This window comes from Prionailurus viverrinus, chromosome E3 (genome assembly GCF_022837055.1).
Source record: "Prionailurus viverrinus isolate Anna chromosome E3, UM_Priviv_1.0, whole genome shotgun sequence".
Classification (NCBI taxonomy): domain Eukaryota; kingdom Metazoa; phylum Chordata; class Mammalia; order Carnivora; family Felidae; genus Prionailurus; species Prionailurus viverrinus.
In genome coordinates, this window is record NC_062576.1 from 5,635,013 (window position 1) to 5,660,816 (window position 25,804).

At 44.6% G+C, this 25,804-nt stretch overlaps 1 protein-coding gene across 1 annotated transcript in view; it reads right to left on the reverse strand.

The window, feature by feature from the left end:
* Positions 1-15,878, reverse strand: part of CCZ1 (CCZ1 homolog, vacuolar protein trafficking and biogenesis associated) — a 33,952-nt gene extending 18,074 nt beyond the window's left edge. Inside the window, exons 1-9 of the mRNA XM_047838776.1 lie at positions 15,673-15,878; positions 14,609-14,706; positions 14,413-14,506; positions 14,036-14,113; positions 13,611-13,658; positions 12,961-13,044; positions 11,276-11,451; positions 2,183-2,264; positions 176-237 (exon numbers count right to left, since the gene is read on the reverse strand). Coding sequence (XP_047694732.1) covers positions 176-237; positions 2,183-2,264; positions 11,276-11,451; positions 12,961-13,044; positions 13,611-13,658; positions 14,036-14,113; positions 14,413-14,506; positions 14,609-14,706; positions 15,673-15,792 — 842 coding nt within the window. The 5' untranslated portion in view covers positions 15,793-15,878. The remainder of the gene's footprint in view (positions 1-175; positions 238-2,182; positions 2,265-11,275; positions 11,452-12,960; positions 13,045-13,610; positions 13,659-14,035; positions 14,114-14,412; positions 14,507-14,608; positions 14,707-15,672) is intronic.
* Positions 15,879-25,804: the final 9,926 nt, after the last annotated feature.

The window sequence follows — 25,804 nt, forward strand, 5'->3', positions numbered from 1 at the left end:
GGGGGAAGACACCAAATCAGAATACGATAAAGTTTTAACTCACTGGAGACATCAGAATTTCCTTTGCTGATTATTGCCAATAAACAGCACAAAGGTAATTCAGTGCTGATGATTTTATCTTTACCAAAAGAGATCATAAAATCTAATACTGTTTTTCAGAGAACACAAGTTTTACCTTCCATAATGTTGAAGATTTCCTGGCATCTCTGCCCTTATTGGAGAATCTCTTCCCGCCAACTGTAAACAGATACAATGTTTAGAAATGACTTCTCAGATATTCCTACTTTTAAAGCTTTGAAAACAGCACTCATATCTACTAGTTGGCTCCAGACCATTTTTCGGTATCATTCTCTCCTCTTATCCCACCAAAAAGAGAGAGGAAGGATTACAGAGGGAAAGAAGGCACTGATATGAAACAGAACCATCATAACTTGATCATAACCTCAACTCCATACACTGACTCAGTTCCTTTTATGCCAATAACCAGAATCTCCCACGGGGTTAACAGATGCTAGGCGATGACCACCTCATAGGACCCCTAGAGAGAACACACTCTTCCTATCTCCTGGTCGTGGAAACTCAAGTTAGTACAAGTTCACCAACGCACACAGGTCCTACATGGCAGAGCCAGGCATTGACCGCAAGCCTCTGTGACATCAAAGCCCCTGCCTCGGCCAGGACGTCACGCCCCCTCGTGGATCTGGATGTGGAGCATGGAGCACACTCCTGACATTCTTTCTCTGAAGATGTACTGCTTTCAACACACATAGGAAAAGGAAAAAAATTCCAAGTCGTGTTAGCTAAAACCTGTTACTCTAAAAAGTTTTGACATTCTTTCAGTCTATATAAAGTTTTAGCAGAGAGGTCCCCTCCCCAGAGATTGAAAAACATTCTAAATGCAACAGTAAAAACATAGCTCCAACTCTCCCACGTGCGGTGGTCATGAGACAAGACCTCACGCATCCACACTCACATTGCCACGTTGTGTACTGTGGCTTGCTATTTTGTAAGCCTGGCTCCTTGGACTTATCATCAAGCACCAAATAGAGTTCCCTGTTGCAGCAGTGGCACAGTCACACGTGGAAAAGCCTCCCGACTGTGTGCATGTAAGCAGGTAATTTAGCATCAGGCAGACCCTGAGATCAAGTCCTGGCCCTGCCACTTCCTAGCTAGTGACCCCGGGCACATCACCGAAGCCCCCTAAGCCAGAGTATCCGACATGTAAGATGGGCCTCAGGACGCCAGGAGATCGTTCACGTTTGCTGGTCGCTCTGTTCGGTGTCTGGTATGTGGTACGTTCTCAAGAAACACGAGTCACTACACTCAAACCGCCTGGAAAGGGACTAAGTACTCGGAACCTTCCTTTCAATTTCTTTTTCTTTTCCTTTTTTTTCTTACGTAAGCTTCACAACACGGGGCTTGAACTCACAACTCTGAGATCGAGACCTGAGCGGATATTGAGTGGGACGCTGAACCGACTGAGCCCCCCGGGGGCCTATCAATTTCCTACCAAAGTCATTTTCTTCCTGTTGTTTAACTCACAGTCTTAAACAGAGGGAGGGCAAGGAGAGGGCAAGCACATATATGCACCTGAGCCAAAATGGTTTCTGGGCTTCAAGTATCTTTCATCTTCAACCCGAGGAGAGCTGCAGAAGGGCACTCTGGGGAGAAGGCTGCAGCATTACTTACTGGTCTCTGCATAAAACTGGGAAGTACGGCACCACAGTGGAGAAGCCAGGCAGGCAACAGAACATCCACTCAATGACACCTCACGTTTGTAGTGACAAGGCTACAGGATTAACCTTTGTTCTGTCAAAGATCCTGGGCGTTTTCAAGTTCCCAGAACCCTACCTAAAACCCCAGCTTTTCCTCTGCTCGATGAATTGCTCCTCTTGAGAACAGACCTTTCTACTGCATTTGAACCTAACAAAACCCAGAGGTGGCATATGTGGTTTTCTGGGCTAACGAAAACACAACCAAATACTTATCATACCAGCAACGTAAAATACAGACCAGAACTGCCCCACCCACCACCGCGTTACTCCGCCCTCCTCCCCAGCCCCCCAGCCCGGGCGCGCAGGTGTGCGGGGGTGTGTGCGTGTGTATACATACGGGATACACACACACAGAGACGGGGGTGGGTTGAGGGGGGCGGGGGAGAGAGACTAGTACCCGGCCATACCTCAGGTTCAATATGCCTTGGAAATAGAGATGTGGTGAGGTATTTGTATAAAATTCTCATGTCATCTTGCTCTAACCCACTCCTGAAACATCAGAAAAGCACGGTGTTAAAAGCCTGGAACTGGTCGTCCGTCTTCCCACGGCTCTGACTGTAACAGAGCTCCTCTTTTCCTCGTTTCCATTTTATCAAGATGCCATCTCTTTGTCAAGTTCCAGAAGGGAATGGATTCAACTAGTCTGGCCCCGGCAGTGATCCTGACCTGGCGAAGGCTACTATTGCGCCATCTTGTACTCTACGTGCCATTTTAACAAAAAGCCACCAGTCTGATTTGATGGGACTTGATTCTCTCCTCGAATCCCATGGAGGATTCTTCAGGGAGCATGAACGACCACAACGCTCCACTTTGGGCCGCCGATTTCCCTCCGCTTTCTAGGCCGTGCAGAAATGCATATGCCATCGCCCGGCCTCCCGGCAAATACTGGCATGCTGTAGACGGGGGATGTGCTCCCGCCGGGTCTCAGAAACATACGAGGATTTTAATTCTATGATTTCCGTGTAGGCAGAAAGGAGCAAGAGAAAGAGAGAAACTTTCAGGCAGCTCTCATCTGACATGAGGCGAGAATAAGCATGTGGAAACGGGTGCGGAGACACTAGCAGGCATCAGACCCTGTCTGAAATCATGTGTCTAGGTAGGGGTATAAACAGACGATGAGGAGTCGGTCTGGGGTTTTTTCTCTTCAAGAGAACAGAAAAAAAAAAAAAAAAAAAAAATCCTGCGCTAAGATCCAACTCTCTATAAATCAAGCCTCTACAGCACATTCCAGAGGCTTGTTCTGTTTTTCCCAGAAAGACCATCTGTTAGAAAAATCTGGCTTGTCCTGGCAAATACATGCTGTTCCCTTACTGAGACTGTTCCGAGGCTGTCTCACCTTTTCCTCTTCCTATGCCACCCTCTTCTTTCCAGGTTCAATTTTCACAAGGTCTGGTCCACAGCTGAAAGTGTAAGGGGGCTCTGGCCCCTTAAGCAGGTTTGTTCTGTTTTCCACCAAGCAGAACCTTTAAGGTTTGTCCTAGGACAACCCTAACTCTCCAACTCTCACGCAGCCAAACGAGGCAGACCAAATTTCCAAATCAAACGTGTGAAGTCACCTACTCTTTCGTTTTGCAGAAAAAAAAAAAACTCAGGTAAGGAGAGAGAAAGAGAAAAAGGAAAACAAAACAGATTCTGGATGTTACTATCCTTTCAAGACAGGAGTCAGAAGTGCTGGTGGGGCAGGGTCGTCGACGGTCAAGTAGAAGAGATCATCACGTGAAGTACTACGTTCTGGGCCATTTCTAGCACTGCCAGTAACAGCAGCTACTGGGCCCATCTGGCCACTGAACACTTGAAATGTGGCTGGTTGCGGTAAGTGCTAAAACACACGCTAGAGTTTTAAGATTTAGCACCAAAAAAAAAAAAAAAAGTCATTAATAATTTATGTTTTTACAAGTTGAAATAAATAACCTTAGAAATACTGGGCTAAAATATTAATTTCACCAGTCTTTTTTTTTTTTTTTTTTCAACATAGCTACTGGGAAACTTAAAATAATACACGTGGCTCGACCCCTATTCATTCTGGATGGTGCTATTCTAGACCACAGGGCACAAAGTAGAAAAAACCCTGTAAGAAGAAATGGAAGAAAACACTAACTGCTTCCTATGTGTGCCACGTTAGGGCTTGGTTTTTATCACTTAAGACTCAATGTTAGGCACTAAATACTTTGGTGGTGGTTTTCTGGATTGAAAACTTAAAAAGAAAAATACTAAGTTGCAGCCAGCTGTCCCAAGCACAAAACCCGAAGCAGACAATTCCTGCTTTGCCTGCACTAAGGCCTGCCCTAGTGGCAGGATCTCCGTTAGCAACCCTCTCTCCAGTGTTTGCCACCCAGCCCTTCTTCCGCTCCCCTAAGAAATAAAACGCAACATACAAATACAGATACAAAAATAAATGAAGTAATAATGCATTATAATTATAGAGGATGTTACTACTGGGGAACAGTTTTTAGGAAAAAAAATAACAGTTAAAAAAAATCAAAAAGTTCCTTCCTTAACACAAATAAGCAAACAGATAATACATAAAGCAAAAAATTCCTGCACTGGCAGGTCCAAATGATTCAGGATTCTATCAATGGCTCACATCAAACAGGAAACAGACCGCTCATGTTCAGACGTAAAGGTGTTCCTTCAAAGTCTCTCAAATATAGTTATTTAATATGAATAATTTAAAAAAATTAAAGTCTGTTTATTTTGAGAGAGAGACAAAGAGAACATGAATGGGAGAGGATCAAAGAGAGAGGGGGAGAGACAGAATCCCAAGCAGGCTCAATGCTGTCAGCAATGAGCCCAACACAGGGCTTGATCTCACAAACCGTGAGATCATGACCTGAGCCAAAATCAAGAGGTGGACGCTTAACCGACTGAGCCACTCAGGCATCCCATTGTAATTTTTTTTTCTTAAAAAAAAAAAAACAAACAAAACAAACAAAAAAACACAAACTTTTCTTCAGCTTAAATGTCAACTGATCCACTTGTGTGCAATGCAAAATCCTTTCCATCAGGATCAGTTTAGTCTACGATACGGACTACGTTACTGTCACGTATTAAATGTAAAATAATCTAGTCCAGATTATGCTCAACTTTGATTAACTTAAGTATCTAAAGCAGTTATTCATAAAAGCATTAACCTCGGGAAACTAAATCCGTTCACTAAAAAGAAAATACTCTCAAAAAATAGGCCAAGGGGGGGTGCCTGGGTGGCTCAGTTGGTCAGACGACCGACTTCAGCTAGGGTCATGATCTTGCAGTTTTTGAATTAGAGCCCCCTGTCAGGCTCTGTGCTGACAGCTCAGAGCCTGGAGCCTAATTCAGATTCTGTATCTCCCCCTCTCTCTACCCCTCCCCTGCTCACACTCTGGGTCTCTCTGTCTCTCAATAATAAATACACATTAAAAAAATCTTTTTTAATAAAAAAAAAAAACAGGCCAAGAAAAAGCAAAATAAAACAAAACAGGCCAAGAACTCTGGACAAGAAAGCCGAATGACCTCCTACCAAAGAGCAGTAATGTTGAATGCTATCATAGCCCCTGTAAAACCAAATCCATCCATGAAATGCAACACAGTTCAAACAGAAGAGATTTTCTACTAACCATTTGCTTTGAGCTCACAACCAACATTTACTGAGCACATACAGTGTACCAGGTTCTGGCCATGTCCTGGAACAGACAGATATTTCTACCCTCAATCAGTTAATTTCAAAACAATACAGTAAGTAGCAAACCAAAACCATCAATACATTAAAAAAATCATATGCCACGATCAAATGGGATTTATTCTCAGAATGCAAGGGTGGTTCGATGTTCACGAAACAATCAATGTGATGCAGCACATCAATAAGAGAAAGGATAAAACCCATATAATCATTTCAATAGATGCAAAAAAAAAAAATTCGGCAAAGTACAATATCCATTCGTGACAAAAACCCTCTGCAAAGTAGGCCTAGAAGGAATATACCTCAACATAATAAAGGCCATATATGAAAAACTCACAGCAAACACCACACTTAAAGGGGAAACATTGAGGGCTTTTCCCCGAAGATCAGGACCAAGACAAGGATGCCTATCCTCACCACTTTTACTCAACATCGAACTAGAAGTCCTAGCCACAGTAATCACACAACAGAAAAAATAAAAAGGCATCCAAATTGGTAAGGAGGAAGTAAACCTGTCACGATTTGCAAATGACACGATACTCTGTATAAAAACCTCTAAAGACTCCACCAAAAAACTGCTAAAACCGACAAATAAATTCAGTACAGTTGCATACAAAATCAATGCACACAAATCTGTCGCATTTCCATACACTAGTAACGAAGCAGAAGGTGAAATTAAGAAAACAATCCTATTTACGCTGCACTAAAAATAATAAAATATTTAGGAATAAACTTAACCAAAGAGGTGAAAGACCTGTACTATGAAAACTATAAAACACTGATGAAAGAAATTCAAGACAACACAAATAGACATTTTGAAGAATATCGTTAAAAGGACTACACTACCTTAAAGCAATTTACACACTGAATGCAACCTCTGTGAAAATACCAACAGTATTTTTCACAGAACTGTAACAATCCTAAAATCTGTATGGAATCACAGAAATCCTTGAATAGCCAAAGCAATCTTGAAAAAAGTAATTCCAGATTTCCAATTACATTATAAAGCAGTAATTAAGACAGTATGGTACTGGCATAAAAACAGACAAATGGTGCTGGGAGAAGTGGACAGCAACATGCAAAAGAATGAAACTAGACCACTTTCTTACACCATTCACAAAAATGAACTTAAAATAGATAAAGGACCTGAATGTGAGATAGGAAACCATCAAAACCCTAGAGGAGAAAGCAGGAAAAAACCTCTCTGACCTCAGCCGCAGCAATTTCTTACTTGACACATCTCCAAAGGCAAGGGAATTAAAAGCAAAAACGAAATATTGGGACCGCATCAAGATAAAAAGCTTCTGCACTGCAAAGGAAACAATCAACAAAACTAAAAGGCAACCGATGGAATGGGAAAATATATTTGCAAATGACATATCGGACAAAGGACTAGTATCCAAAATCTGTAAAGAACTCACCAAACTTCTCACCCGAAAAGCAAATAATCCAGTGAAGAAATGGGCAGAAAACATGAATAGACACTTCTCTAAAGAAGACATCCGGATGGCCAACAGGCACATGAAAAGATGCTCAACATCGCTCCTCATCAGGGAAATACAAATCAAAACCACACTGAGATACCACCTCACGCCAGTCAGAGTGGCCAAAATGAACAAATCAGGAGACTATAGATGCTGGTGAGGAAGTGGAGAAACGGGAACCCTCTTGCACTGCTGGTGGGAATGCAAACTGGTTCAGCTGCTCTGGAAGACAGTGTGGAGGTTCCTCAAAAAAATTAAAAATAGATCTACCCTATGACCCAGCAATAGCACTGCTAGGAATTTACCCAAGGGATACAGGAGTGTTGATGCACAGGGGCACTGGTACTCCAATGTTTATAGCAGCACTTTCAACAATAGCCAAATTATGGAAAGAGCCTAAATGTCCATCAACTAAGGAACGGATAAAGAAATTGTGGTTTATATATACAATGGACTACTACGTGGCAGTGAGAAAGAATGAAATGTGGCCTTTTGTAGCAACGTGGATGGAACTGGAGAGTGTGATGCTAAGTGAAATAAGCCATACAGAGAAAGACAGATACCATATGGTTTCACTCTTATGTGGATCCTGAGAAACTTAGCAGAAGACCATAGGGGAGGGGAAGGAAAACAAAAGTTAGAGAGGGAGAAAACCAAACCATATGACACTCTTAAAAACTGAGAATAGGGGCGCCTGGGTGGCGCAGTCGGTTAAGCGTCCGACTTCAGCCAGGTCACGATCTCGCGGTCTGTGAGTTCGAGCCCCGCGTCGGGCTCTGGGCTGATGGCTCAGAGCCTGGAGCCTGTTTCCGATTCTGTGTCTGCCTCTCTCTCTGCCCCTCCCCCGTTCATGCTCTGTCTCTCTCTGTCCCAAAAAATAAATAAACGTTGAAAAAAAATTTAAAAAAAAAAAAAAACTGAGAATAAACTGAGGGTTGATCGGGGGTGGGAGGGCGGGGAGGGTGGGTGATGGGTATTGAGGAGGGCACCTGTTGGGATGAGCACTGGGTGTTGTATGGAAACCAATTTGACAATAAATTTCATATTAAAAAAAACAACAGACATACAGATCAATGGAATAGAACAGAAAACTCCAAAATAAACCCCCAATTATACAGTCAATTAATCTTTGACAAAGGAGGAATGAATATCCAACGGGGAAAAGTCTCTTCAACAAATGGGTATTGGAAAAACTGGACAGCGACATGCAGAAGAATGAAACCGGACCGCATTCTCACACCATACACAAAAATAAACTCAAAATGGATTAAAGACCTAAATGTGAGACCTGAAACCATAAAAACCCTTGAGGGGAGCACAGGCAGTAACGTCTCTGACATCGGCTGTACCAACATTTTCTCTCCCGAGGCAAGAGAAATAAAAAAATAAACCATCTGGGACTCATCAAAATAAAGTTTCTGCACAGCAAAGGAAACAATCAACAAAACTGAAAGGCAAACTGGAATGGTAGAAGATACTTGCAAATCCAATAAAGGGTTAATATCCAAAATAAATAAAGAACTGATACAACTCAACACCCAAAGAACAAATAACCCAATCAAAAAATGGGCAGAAGACACGGATAGACATTTCACCAAAGACATCCAGATGGTCAACAGACACCTGAAAAGATGCTCATCATCACTCATCATGAGAGAAATGCGCACCAAAACTACAATGGGAGATCACCTCATTCCTGTCAGAATGGCTAAATTCGACATTCGACAACCCAAGACACAACAGCTATTGGTGAGGATGTGGAGAAAGGGGAACTTTCTTCCACTGTTGGCTGGAATGCAAACTGGTACAGCCACTGTGGAAAATATTATCAAGATTCCTCCGAGTGGAAACCAGTATGGAGGTTCCTCAAAATATTGGAAATAGAACCGCCCTATGATCCAGCAACTACACTACTGGGTATTTGCCCAAAATATACAAAAACACTAATTCAAAGGGATACATGCACCCCTATGTTTATGGCAGCATTATTTTCAACAGTCAAACTACAGAGGCAACCCAAGTGCCCATAAATAGATAAATGGATCAAGAAGATGTGGTGTACCCTTGTTAAGATGAACACAGGGTGTTACACGTAAGTGATGAATCATGGAAATCTACCCTCAAAACCAAGAGCACACCGTACATGCTGTATGTTAGCCAATTTGACAATAAGTTACATTAAAAAAAAAGATATGGTGTATATATACAATAAAACGTTATTCAGCCATGAAAAAATGAGATACTCCCATCTGCAACAATATCAATAGAGTGTAATGCTAAGTGAAATAAGTCAGAGAAAGACAAATATCATAGGACTTCACTCATATGTGGAGTTTAAGAAACTAATGAGCAAAAGAAAAAGAGAGAGAGAGAGAGAGAGAGAGAGAGAGAGAGAGAGAGAGAGAGAAACAAACCAAAAAACAGACTCTCAACTATAGAGAACAAACTGATGGTTCCCAAAGGGGAGGCAGGTGGGGGGAGGCAGGAATAGGGGTGTAGGGATTAAATAGTATACTTATGATGAAAAAAACAAAACATTAAACACAGCAGCACCACCACTGGGCTCCACTTGACAAAACAAACCACTCAAAACTAAAAAACATATGTATATCTACGGTAAGCAATAAGAGCAAATACATATTCTGCTCACGAAATATGAAATACTTCATAGGTATTTTTATACACTAGCTTTGTGATTAACAACCGCTTCTCAAAATGTGCTGTTTTTCTTGTAGCTCCTTGTGGCGACTGTCTGGGACCAGCTCTGTCTGCCCTGCCAGCATATTAGGGTGGGACCACAGAGCAGCTCTGTATGGCCACCAGAGCTGGGCACTGCTTAACCCCAGGGGGTGTCGGGACATCCTTCACAAAGACAAAGATACCAAGAGGATCCCAGGAGCTGGGCAACATTTAGCCCTGTGAGCTTAGGCTTCTGGAACGCAGCCAGGCTTGCTCGTCAGGCTGGCCCCACAGCCTCTCAGCAGGAGCTACTGACCTTGAGGGGACCCTCTTGCTCTAGGCCTGAACCCTTTCTCACCTCCCGAGCTCATACCCACGTCAGGCCTTCTGCTGTGCCTGGCGACTGGAATCTGAGCTGCCCTTCCTCTGCCAAGGGCACCAAGGCTATGGACTGCTGTTCAATTCCAGCTTGTCCCCTCAATCTCGTCACCGTGGCCGCGTGCACCCTTCCCAGCATCTCCCTGTTAATTTCTGCCTTTGGAAAGCTACTCCCTCTCCAGACCTGACGCCCTCCAACCCCGTGTAAGTAACTCCCCTTCACCTTCTCGTGGCAGCATTAAGAATTTCATTTCACTACTACAGCGTGCATATCATAAAAAGCACCTAGAACAGGGCCAGCTAATACAGCATCAGGTTCCCTGCTAAATAACTTGTTAAACAAAAAAGAAGAGGCCTTTTCATCTGGAATTTGTTTTCATAGGAGAAAACAAACTCTACATCAAAACTCATCAATGTGTTTAATAAACAATGTGTTTAACTTCTTTCAGTCAATTTCTCTTCCTAAAATGAGGCTACAAGACCTTGGCAGGGAGAGGACGGGTTTCGGGGAACCGTGGAAAGTTTCAGGGAACCGTTACTGCCCTGTTAGCTGAACTCGGGTTTAGCGCTCAAACGTGGCCGCAGCCCTAATTGAAGAAAGCGGGGTATTAGTACAAGCAAACACGAAAACTGAATGCGTGCGAGCACCCAAAGAGCTCCCGGACCCCCGCAGCCCGTCTCAGACACAGATGAACAGCCGGCTCCACACCCCCTGCAGGTCTATGCAGTCGCATGCACGTTCGCGTGGCTTTGCTGGAGCTGTCTTGCCGCAGTTGAAAGCATTAGTTACAGTTTATCTTTTCTTCTCCAGGATTAACATTCTCAAAGAAATTATGTTTTTGTTCTCACTACAGGTTGCACAGTTTGTTGCTAGTGGGTAACTTCCTGGTTTTATAACACATTTAACTTCTCGGGTATTTGTTTTTTCATCTAGCTTCTTTAAAACAAAGTCTGAAAAGTATGCTTTCCACATTTACTATACGGTTTCTTTAAAGACGTTTTTGGAAGAACGCCAAAATAAAAACGGGCTTCTTAAACTCAGCTCGGCAGAAACGTTTTCTCCACCTCGCATGGCGCCAGTTTTAAGCTCCCCTGCTTGGTCGTTTTAACCCAAATCACCCTACTTTTGGCTTAAGTCATCACTGCTTTATTTTGACAGGATCTATAAAGACACTTCCCACCTTGCCCTTGCCCCCTTGCTATCTGTTCCAGTCCAACAGCCTGCTATCAACCCGGTCACTGCGGTTTTTATGATCCTCAAAGATTTTCTTCTTTTACAGGCCAAGCCTCGGGAGCATACATACCAGATCAGCTGATCGTTATAGAGGAAGGCGGTGTATTTGACTATACTCAGGCTTTCCTCCATTCTATTAATAAAGGATTGGATTTTCAAATAAGTCATTTTATCCAAGGGGAAGAAGCTGATTCCACCAAAAATGTCGAGGAGATCACATGACTGCAAATGCAACGTTTGCAAGTACTGTAGGGAAAAAAAAAAAGGCATCAAACTTAGAGTACACGGAATAGAGCACTGACAGTTCAGGGTAATTAGTCAATTTATGATACGATTACGTACTGCTGCGCCGAGAAGACCAGTAAGGGGGCGAGCCACAGCTAACTAGATGTGCAGTCAGTACCAATTTCACGACATTAAGCTCAAACATAACTAGTTAATGCTTGTTCAGGATTGTGTCTTGTCTCTTTGAAGCGCTAACTCCTTACGCTAGCGCTCCTCAAGTTATATCAACCTTATTAGGGATGTCAACAGTGACGTCGCGGACAGACACTGCCACCTCCTACCAAAATAACGTTGAAAGGACAGGTAGTCAGTTGTTGATGGACAGGAGGGTAAAGAAGGCAAGAACAGGAATCAGGAGGCAGCAGGAGGGTAAATAATTATGGTCAGTAAAGTGAAGAAACAGGGGCGCCTGGGTGGCTCAGTCGATTAAGCGGCTGACTTCGGCTTAGGTCATGATCTCATGGTCCGGGAGTTCAAGCCCGGCGTCAGGCTCTGTCCTGGCAGCTCAGAGCCTGGAGCCTGCTTCAGGCTCTGTTTCTCCCTCTCTCTGCCCCTCCCCTGCTCACACGCGTGCGCTCTCTCTCTCTAAAATAAACAAATGTAAAAAAACAAACAACAAAAAAAAAAACAGATCAAAGATAATTTAGGGAAAAAAACTGAGAATTATTCCACTAAAATAAACTGATTTTTACCAGAGGTAGAGTATATAAAACGTAACTTACTGTAAAACAGAGTGGCAACTATTTAGGGACACTCATTCATCATTTGGGAGGGAAAAATCACATTAAAAACCACTATGGGGGGGGGGGGGGGCACCTGGGTGGCTCAGTCGGTTAAACATCTGGCTCTTGTTTTTGGCTCAGGTCACGATCTCACGGTTCATGTGTTCAAGCCCCACATGGCGCTCTGTGCTGACAGTGCAGAGCCTGCTTGCGTTTCGCTTTCTCCCTCTCTGTCCCTCCCCGCCTCACGCTCTCTCTGAAAATTAATAAACTTAAAACAAAAATAATAACCACTAATGGGATAAAGTCTGTGTCATAGCCAAAAATTTTACCTTGAGTCAACACAGATTACTACTCACTAAACAGAGTATTGTTTCATCAATCCACAAGAATGTACAACTCAGGCAAAGAGTTTAAATTCTGCTAATTAACCAATCACCATGCAGTAAGCCCACACTGGCCAACCCAGGCAGAGCAAGGATGAAGTCACAGGGTGTCTCCAGGATGCTGTGGGGGTGCACACAAATGGCAGGATGCTCTGATCCCGCACAGAGGTGACAGAGAGATTCAAGAGAGCACATCTAAAAAGTTTCCTCACTGGTCTGGTTTTGCCACTAACGATCTTAGGCTCTCTGCCACTTTCAAGTCCTAAGTTTTTTTTGTCAATGAGTAATGAACTTATGTAGGTGTATTTCTAAGGGTCTGTTTGAAGACTACTAAGATTATAAATAAAATTCCAAGTACTTACCCGATGGAAGAATTTCTCTAATCTTTCTTTTAGGAGCTTGACACCTCCATCTTCCATGGCTCTCAGAAAAGTACCATTAAAAAGCTAATGATGTAAAAGATTTTTTAAAAAGTCAATTTCTTATGCCCTTCAATTTCCCAAGGTAACAAATTCTTCTTTTCCTTTCACATTGACTAATTCAGCTTTATTTAATCCCCCCCCCCCATCCTGTTCTTTTTAAAAGGGGAAAACATGTACAGGAGAAAGCCTGAGTTATAAAATAAATCACAAAAAATCAACACACTATTAAGTGATATCATTTCCATGTCATCACCTAATCATTTAGGACATTTTTTTTTTTAACCTCAACTCATACTTAAGTTTCACTTTACATAAATACTATCACCAGAATGTCTCTTCCTCAAGAACATGGAGTTTCTTGTTTACCAATGGGGACACATTCTTAGTACAAGGCTGGGAATAAAGAAAGACTGACTACTCAATGAATAAGTATATGCATAAACCTCAACCCTGTTTCAAAGGCCCCATTGTTTCCTCCCCTAAAACAGATACATAGTCACCAGGCAGTCATCTAAAGAATTAAGATTTTTAAACAATCCCTGGAAACAGGTAACTGGCTAGACTCCATTCAGAAAGAGCATCATGCTTACCTTGTACATGCTGTAGCACTGTTGTAGCACTGAACTATAAACCTTGTCCTGCAAACAAAGACATAGATGTCAATTTTAGGGGAAAAAAAGTCCGCCGTATAACAAATGTACAAAGACTCTTGGCAAAGCAATATAATGCTTACAGACTCAGTCCCACAACAGTTGTGTGCTGAAAATAAAAGGTATTTAAATTCAGTTATGAAGCAGTAATTTTAGGAGGGCCTTGAACATATGACTAGGAGGCACTGGTGAGACGGGATGTACATTTTTATAAAATTGTGTTAATGTAAGCGATAAACATAAAGCTTCACTATGCGTATCCTGAGAAGCTTCCGTAAAAGTGACCCGGCTTAAATCTGACCAAGTCACTCAACATATTCAGTAATAAACTTTCAAAAAATAAGAAATAAAAAAGGACACGTTACCAGCAACTCCTCCTCTTGATATTCAACAATTGGCTTCCCATCTTTACTTTGCTTTTCAATTATAGGATTCCGAACAACCTATGCAATTTTGATAAAACGAAGTTACACAATGAACCAATCATATACATTTTTAATCTTCCCTTAAGTTAAAAAATTTGAGCAGGTCACAATACCAGAAACACACCTTCCGAAAACAGCCCCAAGAACAAATACACTGAATAGAAGTCTGACTTTAAAATGGCAACCCACCCTACTGTAATCCTACTTTGCAGCAGCTAGAGGACTTTCCTCAAGTCCTAAGAGTAAAGCAAAGATCACCCATAACTTCACCACACAAATTCAAAGAGATCAAAGAGATATACTGTGTATGTAAATACCATGACCATCCAGAAATTTTCTTCTGGCTCATTGAAGAACTGTCTGTTCTTCTGCGTATGTAAAGATTTTGCAGGTTTTGATGGACTAAAGGTCCTAAAAAGATTAATAAAAAAAGGATAATTGGGGACAGTTCTCCAAGTCGTAGAAGTTGTAAGAACCCGCTAAGCTCTGCAAAAGCACTTTAAAAGGTATTACCTGGTAAACTGTACAATAGCTTCACATAATCCGACGTTTCTAATTTTTTCATTCTTTTCTACTTCGTTTGGGTAATAAAACAAAATTTTATTTTCCTCCTAAAGTGTGAAGAGACAGAATCGCCACATTAGTATCAGCATGTTTCCCATCTCAGCTGTTGAAAAAGCTGTTGAAAGTCAACGTCTGACGTCACACGTGCTAACAAAAAACCAAAACAAAAACCCTTTTCAGTGAATCCAGAATTATCTTTTCCTCACTATGTAAATAACGCTCATGAGCCTGGAAGGCAATTGTGATCATCAGTAAGTCACATGTCATCTGAAGGAGCACTCAGGCAATTATTCTGAAAACTCGATCTTACGGTTTCTTGCCTCCTGCTCATTTGTAAACCAACGATTGTAAGAAATGAGCGTGTGCGCACGTGCGCAGACGTACGCCTCCAGGCGAGTCAAACTCAGCAGGTTCACCGGCACTGAGACTGACAGCCTTTAAAGCTACCGTGATTTTGCTGCCAGCGGAACCGGACATCCTTGGAGGAAGTCACCGTCCCCACCTATAAAATAAACAAAACCCACCCCTGGAATTTATATATCAGTTCGGAAAAGAACTTTCCAAGGGGAAAGAACTTTCCAAGGGCCCTCCAAGCCTGCGTTATTTTCGGGTTTACAAGTCCACCACTCTCGATCCACGCTTCGGGGGGGAGGGGGTAACAAAAACATTAGCTCAATTTTAGTCACCCAGGAATGATGCAAAAAACAGAGCCTCAACCCGTGTGGAGTGACGAGCTTGCTGAAGCTTCATTCGACACACGGGCTTAGATCCAGGACTCGGAGGAGACCCTGCCGGCGTGGTCCGGTCCCCGTTTACTCCCCGGCTCGGGCGTGCACTTGGCACAAAAGCAGCCTCAACAAAAGCCGCTCCAGGAGCGCGGTGACAGGTGCCGGCCGGGGTCGCCTCCCGGGCGCGCCCCTCGGCTCCCGGGGCCGCCGCCGGCCTGCCGCCCCCGCCCTCGGGCCCTCCTCCGGCCGCCGGCTGACACCGCCGCGCGGTCCGGCTCCGCGTACCTCGCCCTCACGCGGCCCGAAGCGCGGGTTGTAGATGAAGAAGCTCAGCAGCGCCGGCGGGAACTGCTTCTCCTGGGCCGCTCCGGCCCCGGCCCCGGCCCCGGCCGCCGCTGCCGCCATCCCGGCCCGGCCCCCCAGCCTCGGGAGCCTCCCTCTGCCCGCCCAGCGACAGCCGCCCCGAGGAGACCGCACTTCCGCCTCGCTCGCGGCCGCCCCGGAAGTGGTCGCCGCCGGCCCGGAAAAAGAACCCGCCGCCCAACGGCCCCTTCTGGCGAGCGCCCGTGAGGGTTGGTTCCCCCTCGTTTGCTGGGCAGGTGTTTCTCTTTTTTTGAGTTAAGATGAAGGCGAAACTGCGCTCAGATGTCTGCCCTGGCGGAAGGCGAGGGCCGCGTAGTTGAAGAAAAAATAGAACCGGCATAGTTTTCTAGAAGTAGGTGAAGGCGCAAAGGCAGCTTCTGCGGTGAAAGAAACACGTGTAGGGGCGGACGGGCATTCAGCTGGGACGACTGGCCCACTTCCATCATCTACCGGGTCCGTCCTGGCATTTCTGGGTTTTCTTAATCCCCGTTTGAGAGACCGCAGGTGACCGCTGGATCAAACCAACCCGACGGGGTTTGCGCCTCACGCCAATTCCCCAGGCTCAGGCTTGGAAGATTGCGCGCAGATGTGAAGGCGCCGGGCTCCGCGAGGCGTAGTGTGCGCGGTCCAAGCAGGACCAGAACGCGGCCTTCTCCGCGGAGTGCCTGATCCCGGGCCTTGGCCAACAGGGCATCGCCCTGCCTTAGCTTTGAGGACTCCCCTGCTTTTGAGCTCTGCACTGGGACATGATTGGAACAGCTCGTTACTTCTAGCTTCTGGCATTTGGAGTTCAAACCCGCGCAGCGGACCGCTTTGCAAGTTCAAGACGACCTTGCTTTAAGGTCGTTTCATTTGTCACAGATGAAGTTTAGGAACGGGACCTCTTATTCAGTCTGGAAGAATAGATCTTCATGTTTAGGAGCGAGATGCATCGGAATTTGGACATGAGATAGATCTGGGTACTTAATCCTAGCCCCGTCGCTCGCAGAGTGTGAAACCTTGGACCGATCGCCTAGCCTTTCTCCAGACTCTAGTTCGTATTTGTAAAATGTCTAACGGGGCGCCTGGGTGGCACAGTCCGTTGAGCATCGGGACTCTTGATTTCGCTCAGGTCATGATCACAGGGTCCGGGGATGGAGCCCCGTGTGGGGCTCGCTGCTGAGTGTGGAGACTGCTTAAGATGCGCCCTCTCTCACTCTCTGCCCCTCCCTTGCTCACTCACGCTTTTTAAAAAATAATTACAAAATAAAATGACTGATAGTAAATGCTTAACTGATAGGAATTTTGCTTAGAGAAGTCAGTGCGACTATGGATTTGCCAGTAGTACTCAGCTCTTCATCATTATTCAACAAAATGGTTATCATTACTTGCTCTTGAAAGACTTTCCCAACTAGCTTACTCCAGTGGATGAAATTCTCCATTAGATAATAGTGTTTTGGTACTAAAGCAATAATTTATGAGTATTTGATAGTAGAACCCCCTTCCTCCCTCCTTTTGTCCCCCCAAGTCTCTGGGGACTTCTGATACATAAAATAGATGCAGGGCTTCCATGGTTGAATGGGAGCCCCAGGGGTATGACTGAGGCCTAAAAGCACCTTTTTTTTCTACTTGCTTCCCATCATTCCCATCTCCCTTAGAGACCCTAAAGCACCTGCCCAGGTCCCTGCGACTTGAGGAATACTTTGAATACTCCAGGTGAAAGAAGTCCCTCCTTTGTCTCTGAGTACATACTTCTGGGAGAAGTAGTAGAAAGAGCCCAGGGCTTAAGTTGGAAGCCCCGAATTTTAGTTCTGGGTTTCGCCATTTCCCAGTTGAATGACCTTTGACTCATCACTTAACTTCTTTAATCTCTGTTTCCTCCTTGGCAAAATAAGGTCGGTACCTGCCTCACACGGTTACTGCAGAATTACACTGGATGATACAAATGAGAACACCTTGTAAAGTACAAAGTACTGTATAAATGTGGCACGGGGGCACTTAACAGTGTTAGTCGAGCTCTCTTCCCAGCACACTTCTACTTCCTTGTATGCGTTGCCTCCTCCGCACGCATTCAACTAATTGAAATAATTGCCACGGGAAAGAAAGGATACAAAACCAAAAGGAAACCAACAAACCTCCAGAAATCAAAGTGCTTTCTCAGGTTCAAAAGGCAAGGGAGCAAAACAGCGTAGACCTTGGCAGCCCCCTCTCTCACTGTCGGAGGGCAGACCTGGGTGCCAGGGGGGTGGAAGGGGGAGGATGGACACCTAGGTGTGTTTGGAGACCGCAGAGTGGAGAGGGTGTGTCCTTGCTTCCTTGTGAAGCCGGGAGGCAGCAAGCCTCGTAGTTTCCCTCTGCGCCAAGCATGGTGCTGCGGCTGTACCATATCCTCATGAGCGTCCAGGCAGTAGGCTGTACTTGGTGCAGGACGTACCCAAATACTAATATACAGAATCCGGAGAAAGCCAGACCCGAGAGGCCTTAAGGTCAGGACCAAGTGGAAGTAGCTGTGGCCTTGAGGGGTAGGTCAAGTGGACCTAGAGGGGTAGGTCAAGGCCACAAGACTAGAGAGGAATGAGGAGGACTTAGTGGTCGAAGGGAGAGAAAGAGGCCAAACTGCCTGACTTAATTCTGGATTATTTTATCACCTGCACGATGGGGAGTCCAAACTAAGTTCAGTTACAGAAATAGAAGATTACATCTTTTGGGGGCACCTGGGTGGCTCAGTCAATTAAGCATCCGACTTCGGCTCAGGTCATGATCTCACAGTTCGTGAGTTCAAGTCCCACATCGGGCTCTGTGCTGACAGCTTTGAGCCTGGAGCCTGCTTCGGATTCTGTGTCTCCCTCTCTCTGCCCCTCCCCGGCTCATTCATTCTCTCTCTCTCTCTCTCTCTCTCAAATAAACATTAAAAAGATTAGACCTTTTGCACAAATAATTGGGGAACTCACAGAGAGGAACCCACACAGAGGCCCCTGAACGTCTCTCCTCCCACAACACTGAATATACAGCTACACAGAGCAATTCCTTCTGAGAGAAGAAACCCAGTAACCAGCCGAGTGACTCCCACACACCAGTCGAAAGAGGAAATATCCAAGTCAGAATGGGTAGGAAAGGCTGAGACACTCTCACCAGCTACAACCCCCACCCCGGCACAGTTCGGACGGAACCCTCAACTCCTAGCCTCTTCCTGGGTTTGGACTACACATTTAGCACCCCAACTTTTAAGACTCCCATCTGCAGCCCTACCCCCAAAACATCTAACTTTGAAAGCCCATGCTGTTACTAGACCCACAGGACTATAAGAAACAAAGAAGCAGATCTTAATGAGCCCCGGAGCACTCACCAAGACTATCCCCCCAAAGCTCAGTGCAGGGGGAGCAGGCAAAATGCCTACCAGTCTTTCCCTGGAAGGGATTTGACTGTTACTTTGCAAGCTGCTGCCTGAGGGTCTGGCTTCTAATTTAGCACACATTTAGGGGCTGGCTGCAATCCTTCCTGGAGCCCAAAATAGCTGGTTGGTAACACACCGGATTTCTCCCTCTGGTTCACTTCGAGAATAAAACCACGTCTCCCTGTATCTCTCTGGAAGGAGCTTATCCACACATATGGTGCCCCAACATTTACAGGCACTCCCCAAGAGATAGGCCCCCAAAGTACCTGGTTCTGATAGCCAACAGACACATGAGCCCCACAGCACCATAGCAAACATAGGCCAAGGGCGCCCTCCAGTGGCTATACTCCTGGGCTCGGCTCAGAGAGAGAGCTGGTTCCTCTGGATGAATTCCACTGCCCGTCTTTGAGTTCACTCATCCCCCCTCCAGAGGATCAAGAAAGAAAGATCGGACATAAAGCACAAGTTAAAGCAAATGTCTCCAACGAACATTTATAGAACATGTCACCCAAGAGCAGAATTCTCATTCTTCGCAAGCCCACACATTTTCTAACATGATAGATCACGTTAGAGCACAAAACAAGTTTTCTTTTTAATGTTTATTTTGAGCGAGAGAGAGACAGAGAGGCACACACAGAGGAGAGACAAAGAGAGAGGGAGAGAGAGAGTCCTAAGCAGGCCACATGCTGTCAGCACAGAGCCCAAGTTGGGGCTCACCCTCACAAACCTCGGGATCATGACCTGACCCAAAATCAAGACTCGGATGCTTAACCAACTGAGCCACCCAGGCGCCCCAGAGCACAAAACAAATCTTAACAAAATTAAAAAGGTTGAAATCCTATCAAGCATCTTCTCTGACCACAAAGGACATTGAAAGGAGAAATCAGCTACAAGAAGACTGGAAAATTCCCAAATAGGTGATTAAACATGCTCCTGAGGAACCACTGAGTCAAAGGAGAAATAAAAATGGAAATAAAGGGACGCCTGGGTGGCTCAGTCAGTTAAGCATCCAACTTCGGCTCAGGTCATGATCTCACAGTTCATGGGTTTGACCCTGTGTCGGGCTCTGTGCTGGCAGCTCAGAGCCTGGAGCCTGCTTTGGATTCTGTCTCCTTCTCTCTCTGCCCCTCCCCACTCATGCTCTGTCTCTCAAAAATAAATAAATGAAAAAAAAAAAAAGAAATGGAAAAGTTGCTAGAAACGTATAACCTAAGACTAAATGATGAAGAAATAGCAAATCTGAACAGACCAATTAGAGAATTTAAACTGTATTCCAAAATTTGTTTCAAATGATTTTAAAAAGCTGTAGTAATAAAAACAGTCTAGTATTGGCATAAAACAGACACATGGATCAAATGGAACAGAACAGAGAGCCCCGACATAAACCCATATATGGTCAATTAATTTGCAGCAAAGGAGCCAGGAATATACGATGGGGATGGTACAGTCTCTCCAGTAAACAGTGATGGGGAAGCAGGACAGCCCCACACAAAAGAATTAAACTAGATCTATTTTATATCAGACACAAAAATCAACTCAAAATGGATTAAAACTTGAATGCAAAATTAAAGACTTAACTTGGATGTAAAGACTGAAACAGTAAAACTCCCAGAAGAAAAACAGGTTAAGCTCCTTGACATTGGTCTCAGCAATGATTTTTTAGATTTGACACCGAAAGCAAAAGCAACCAGAGCAAAAGCAAACAAGTGGAGAAAATACCTGCAAACCGCATATCTGATAAGGGTGAATCTGAAAAATATCAAGGAACTCATGCAACTCAATACAAAAAGACTCAAACAACCCAATCGAAAAATGGGCCAAGACATGTGTCCAAATAGACATTTGTCCACATAGACATTTGTCCAAAGAAAAAGGTCAAAGGTACGTGAAAACATGCACGACATCAGTAATCAATCATCAGGCAAATGCAAATCCAAACCGCAAAGAGATGTCACCTCACACCTGTTAGCTCAGTTTTTCTTTTCTTTTTTTTTATTTTTTTTATTTTTTTTAATGTTTATTTATTTTTGACAACGAGAGAGAGAGAGAGAGACCATGAGCAGAGGAGGGGCAGAGAGAGAGGGAAACACAGAATCTGAAACAGGCTCCAGGCTCTGAGCTGTCAGCACAGAGCCCCACACGGGGCTCAGACTCACGGACAGTGAGATCATGACCTGAGCTGAAGTCAGACGCTCAACCGACTGAGCCACCCAGGCACCCCAAGGTCGGTTTTTCTAAAGGACAAAAAATTTTAAAAAAGCTGTCCAGAACACGGAGAAAAGGGAACCCTTGTACACTGATGATGGGAATGTAAATTGGTGCAGCCACTATGGAAAACAGTTTGGAGGGTACTGGGAAAAATTAAAAATAGAACTACCATAGGAACCAGCGATCCCACTTCCGGGAACATATCCAGGGGAAATGAAATCCTTATCTAGAGATCTCTACACTCCGTCTTCATTGTGACATTATTCTCAATAGCCAAGGTAGAGAGACAACCCAACGGAAGAATGAAGAGACAAAATGTGGCCGAGGTGTATACGATAGAACATTATTCCACCGTGAGAAAGAAAGGAAATCCTGTGGTTTAGGACAACATGGATGAACCAGAAGGGCATGATGCTAAGTGAAATAAACCAAACACTGCATGCCATCGTTGACATATGGAATCTTAGAAAACAAACAAAACCTCATAGAAAGGGAGTAGAACGGTGGTAGCCAGGGATTAGGGAGCGAGGGACACGGGGAGAGGCTGCTAAAAGGGTCCAGACTTTGAGCTGAAGCATACAGAAGATCCGTCCTGCCTCTGTAATAGCTCTCTCTCGGCAAAACCAACGCAGAACGCTCTTTTTGGGTTTCCCCTTTCTTTGTCAAAGCGAAAGCGACTTTGGTTTTCTTTCACTTAGTGAAACCACGTACTAATGCAGGTCTTATTGTAAAAGGGAGGCGGCGTAACTTGAACTTTTGAGGAGCAGGAACTACCTGTGTAGGCCTGTCTCTTCTACAGGTGCTAGCGAGAGCCGGTTAAACAGTCTCTGTAAGGCGACTGCCTCCGTGGATGCTGAAGTTTGGAGTCTGCAGCCAGGAAGCTGGGTAGGGAGAATGGGGGAGAGCGAGGACAAGCTGGCCCCCGAGAGAACAGACTGGAACTTGCATCAGTCTCTCCCTGCCTCCGGCTCTGATGCCTGCAGGGGCTCCTCCAGGAAAAGCTGGTAAAGTTTGTCACAGCAGGAAAGACACACCCGGAGCTGGGAGCTAAAGGAAGACCCCACACCACGGAGAGGAGCCAGCGGATAAGTGACCACCCGTGCTGACTTCTGGAGCCTAAATACCATGGCTGCCTCTTCGCTTGAAAAAGCGAGGGAGGGGGGAGGCGCACAGGCGGATCATGCTGTCGCGTATTCCCATCTTCATGTTTGAAATATTTCACGATTTAAAAATAATTTAAGGATGGGGCGCCTGGGTGGCTCAGTTGGTTAAGCGTCCGACTTCAGCTCAGGTCACGATCTCACGGTCCGTGAGTTCGAGCCCCGCGTCAGGCTCTGGGCTGATGGCTCAGAGCCTGGAGCCTGCTTCCGATTCTGTGTCTCCCTCTCTCTCTGCCCCTCCCCCGTTCATGCTCTGTCTCTCTCTGTCCCAAAAAAAATAAATAAACGTTAAAAAAAAAAAATTTTTTTAAATAATTTAAGGATGTGAATCCATTTATTTACCTTCATTGTAGCACTCCTAGGGATTCAGCATCTACTCCTTACCGGGAAAAGCGGACTCTTTTCGAAGCCAGTTTAAACCTCATTAAGAAGAGTAATCCTCCCAGTGACTAAGTTAACAGGCCAGGTGGAAACGAGCCTGGCGATTCCAATTTCATCGGTTGTCTTAAGTGTTTGCAAAGTAATACTATGCCTTCACATTAGCAGGAGAGATATAAGATAGGTTTTTGCTTGAAAATGGATTCCCGAGTACACATTACACAAAAGCAAACTGCATCATCACACAGAATGAACTCTGTGCTTTGCAAACCTGAACAAACAGACGATGCCTTCACATCCTTGCTGTTCTCCTATGCTTTGTTTCTGAGCTGGGGATAACTTTGGTGAAAACCTGTATGCTTAAAAATTAATATATTTTGGGGGCGCCTGGGTGGCGCAGTCGGTTAAGTGTCCGACTTCAGCCAGGTCACGATCTCACGGTCCGTGAGTTCGAGCCCCGCATCAGGCTCTGGGCTGATGGCTCGGAGCCTGGAGCCTGCTTCCGATTCCGTGTCTCCCTCTCTCTCTGCCCCTCCCCCGTTCATGTTCTGTCTCTCTCTGTCCCAAAAATAAATTTAAAAAAACGTTGAAAAAAAATTTAAAAAAAAATTAATATATTTTGTAATGTCCAGATGCTGCAGCAAAACACCCAATAATCTTTGAAGTGTTTTGGCAATCCTTATTGTTAGCCTCAACAATGAAGCACATTCAGGGGACTGGCTTTCAGATCATGTTCCATTAAATGATAAACTACGCCGCCAAACTGTAAGTCAAAATTACAGTTAAAAGTAGTCCAAATTAGGGGCACCTGGGCGGCTCAGTCAGTTGGGTGACTGCCTTTGGCCATCTGGAGGTTCGTGCGTTCAAGCCCCGCATCAGGCTCTGTGCTGACAGCTTGGAGCCTGGAGCCTGCTTCGGATTCTGTCTCCCTCTCTCTCTGCCCCTCCCCCACTCATGCTCTGTCTCTGTCTCTCAAAAATGAGTAAACATTTAAAAAAAATAGTCCAAATTAAAACCACTTTCGCAGCCCTGTTTTAGAAGCAATTAGGAAAAACAGTCTTCTGTAACCAATCATGCACTCATTTCAAAGTCGAAATGCATCATCCCACTACTCTCTTGAGGTAGGTTGGTGGTCATCTGCAAATTAGTTAAAAATCGAGAAAGCAAGCACAAAAATACAGTTTTTTACGTACTTGTCAATTTCTTTTCTGGATTGTTACAATTTTAGGATTTTTTTTCCACTTTTGATTTGACTCCGGGTATGCTATATTTAAAATCTTTCCTCAGTATGTAAAAATACAAATGAGTCCAAAGGAATGAGTAGAAATTTCAGGAACAGAATAGTATGCAGGGCTTTCATTCATTCGCGTGTGGGGTACATCTTTGGCGTGAAAGTTTTTTAAAATCAAAATTTGTTACTTTGGCTCAGTGACAAAAATTGGGTGAATTCTACATCTGTTTTTCATTTCTCTAGTTACTATGCTCCGTTTCTTAAAAGGCTTCAGTCTTATCGCATTGTTGTATAATCCTTCCAGCTGGAGATAACCAGTGTTAACATTTTGCTATGTACCGTTTCTCTCTTCTTTGGTGAGGTGCGTATTAAATATGACTCATTTTAAAATGAATTGCTTTGGGGGTGCCTGGTGGCTCAGTCAGTTGGGCATCTGACTTCGCCTCGGGTCATGATCTCACAGTTTGTGGGTTCGAGCCCCGCATCAGGCTCCGTGCTGACAGCTCAGAGCCTGGAGCCTGCTTCCGATTCTGTGTCTCTCTGTTTCCCTCTCTCTCTGCCCCTCCCCCGCTCGCTCTCGCTCTCTCTCTCTCTCTCTCTCTCAAAAATAAATAAAAATTAAAAAAATTTTAACTCAGAAAATAAAAATCACTAATTAACAAATACATTCAAATGCCCAGAGTTGTTACCTGAATTCAGAGATGGAGTTCCTCCTCCCAACAATGTAATTAATCAAAATCCAAACAACATAATTAAAAATTGATATGAGTAAAGACAAGATTGTTTTATTTAAGCATACCACCCAACACTTTTTGGTTGTTAAATACAGAGAGATGGCTCCTTATGATTGCTACTTACTATCTATTTGATGGCGACTCTGAAATTAAGCTCCTAAAACTGAGTTGGAACAAGGGAAGAGCAATGTATCTGCATTGGGCGAGCATAATTGGACTTGTCACTTTGAAACAGTTGAATGAATAAAATTCATGAATAACCAACCATAATTCTATCCGTGGAAAATGTGTGGCAATTTTCCTTCTGTAGACATCCGTCTCCTGAGGATCTTCCCCAAGGCAGGATATCATGATGACCCAGTGCACAGTGGCCCCTGGGTGCTCCATATAACCCCTCCAGTCATTATCCCTAGACAGACGCCCTCCTGAGGGAGAGAAAAGAAATAAGAGAAACCCAGGATCTTCACCTAGATTAGGGCGATGTTGCCTTCGCAGCTCCAGTGGGTGATGGATTGCTTAGTCAGCTAATAGCTCATAACCTTTATTTTAAAGCATCATCATGTACCTGGCTTCTCGGAGGCGTGTGGTGGCCAGAGCCTCCTGGAAGAGTGTCGCAGGCTCACTCTGAGGTATTTAGAGTTGTAGCTGGGATAGAGAACCATTAGCTGGGAAAGGCTAATGGAGCCAAGTGAAATAAAAGAAGGTGTCGCATGGAGAAGAAGGCACCATGCGGATCGTTTGAAGAATCAAAGCTCCGAGGTTTATCAGTATTGGTCGAAAAGGCCCTCTTGATGTCTCTCTTTTGAGCGATTCCCCGATGCGCCTGGGAGACATTTGCACACACGGAGGGGAAGCTGAGGTGGGGAGAGCCTCACCCGCCAGATTCCTGCCAGGAAGGCTGGGGCGTGAAGAGGGAACAGGAGTGCCATTTAAGGGCTTTGTCCCTCAAGATACCACCTCTAATATTCCT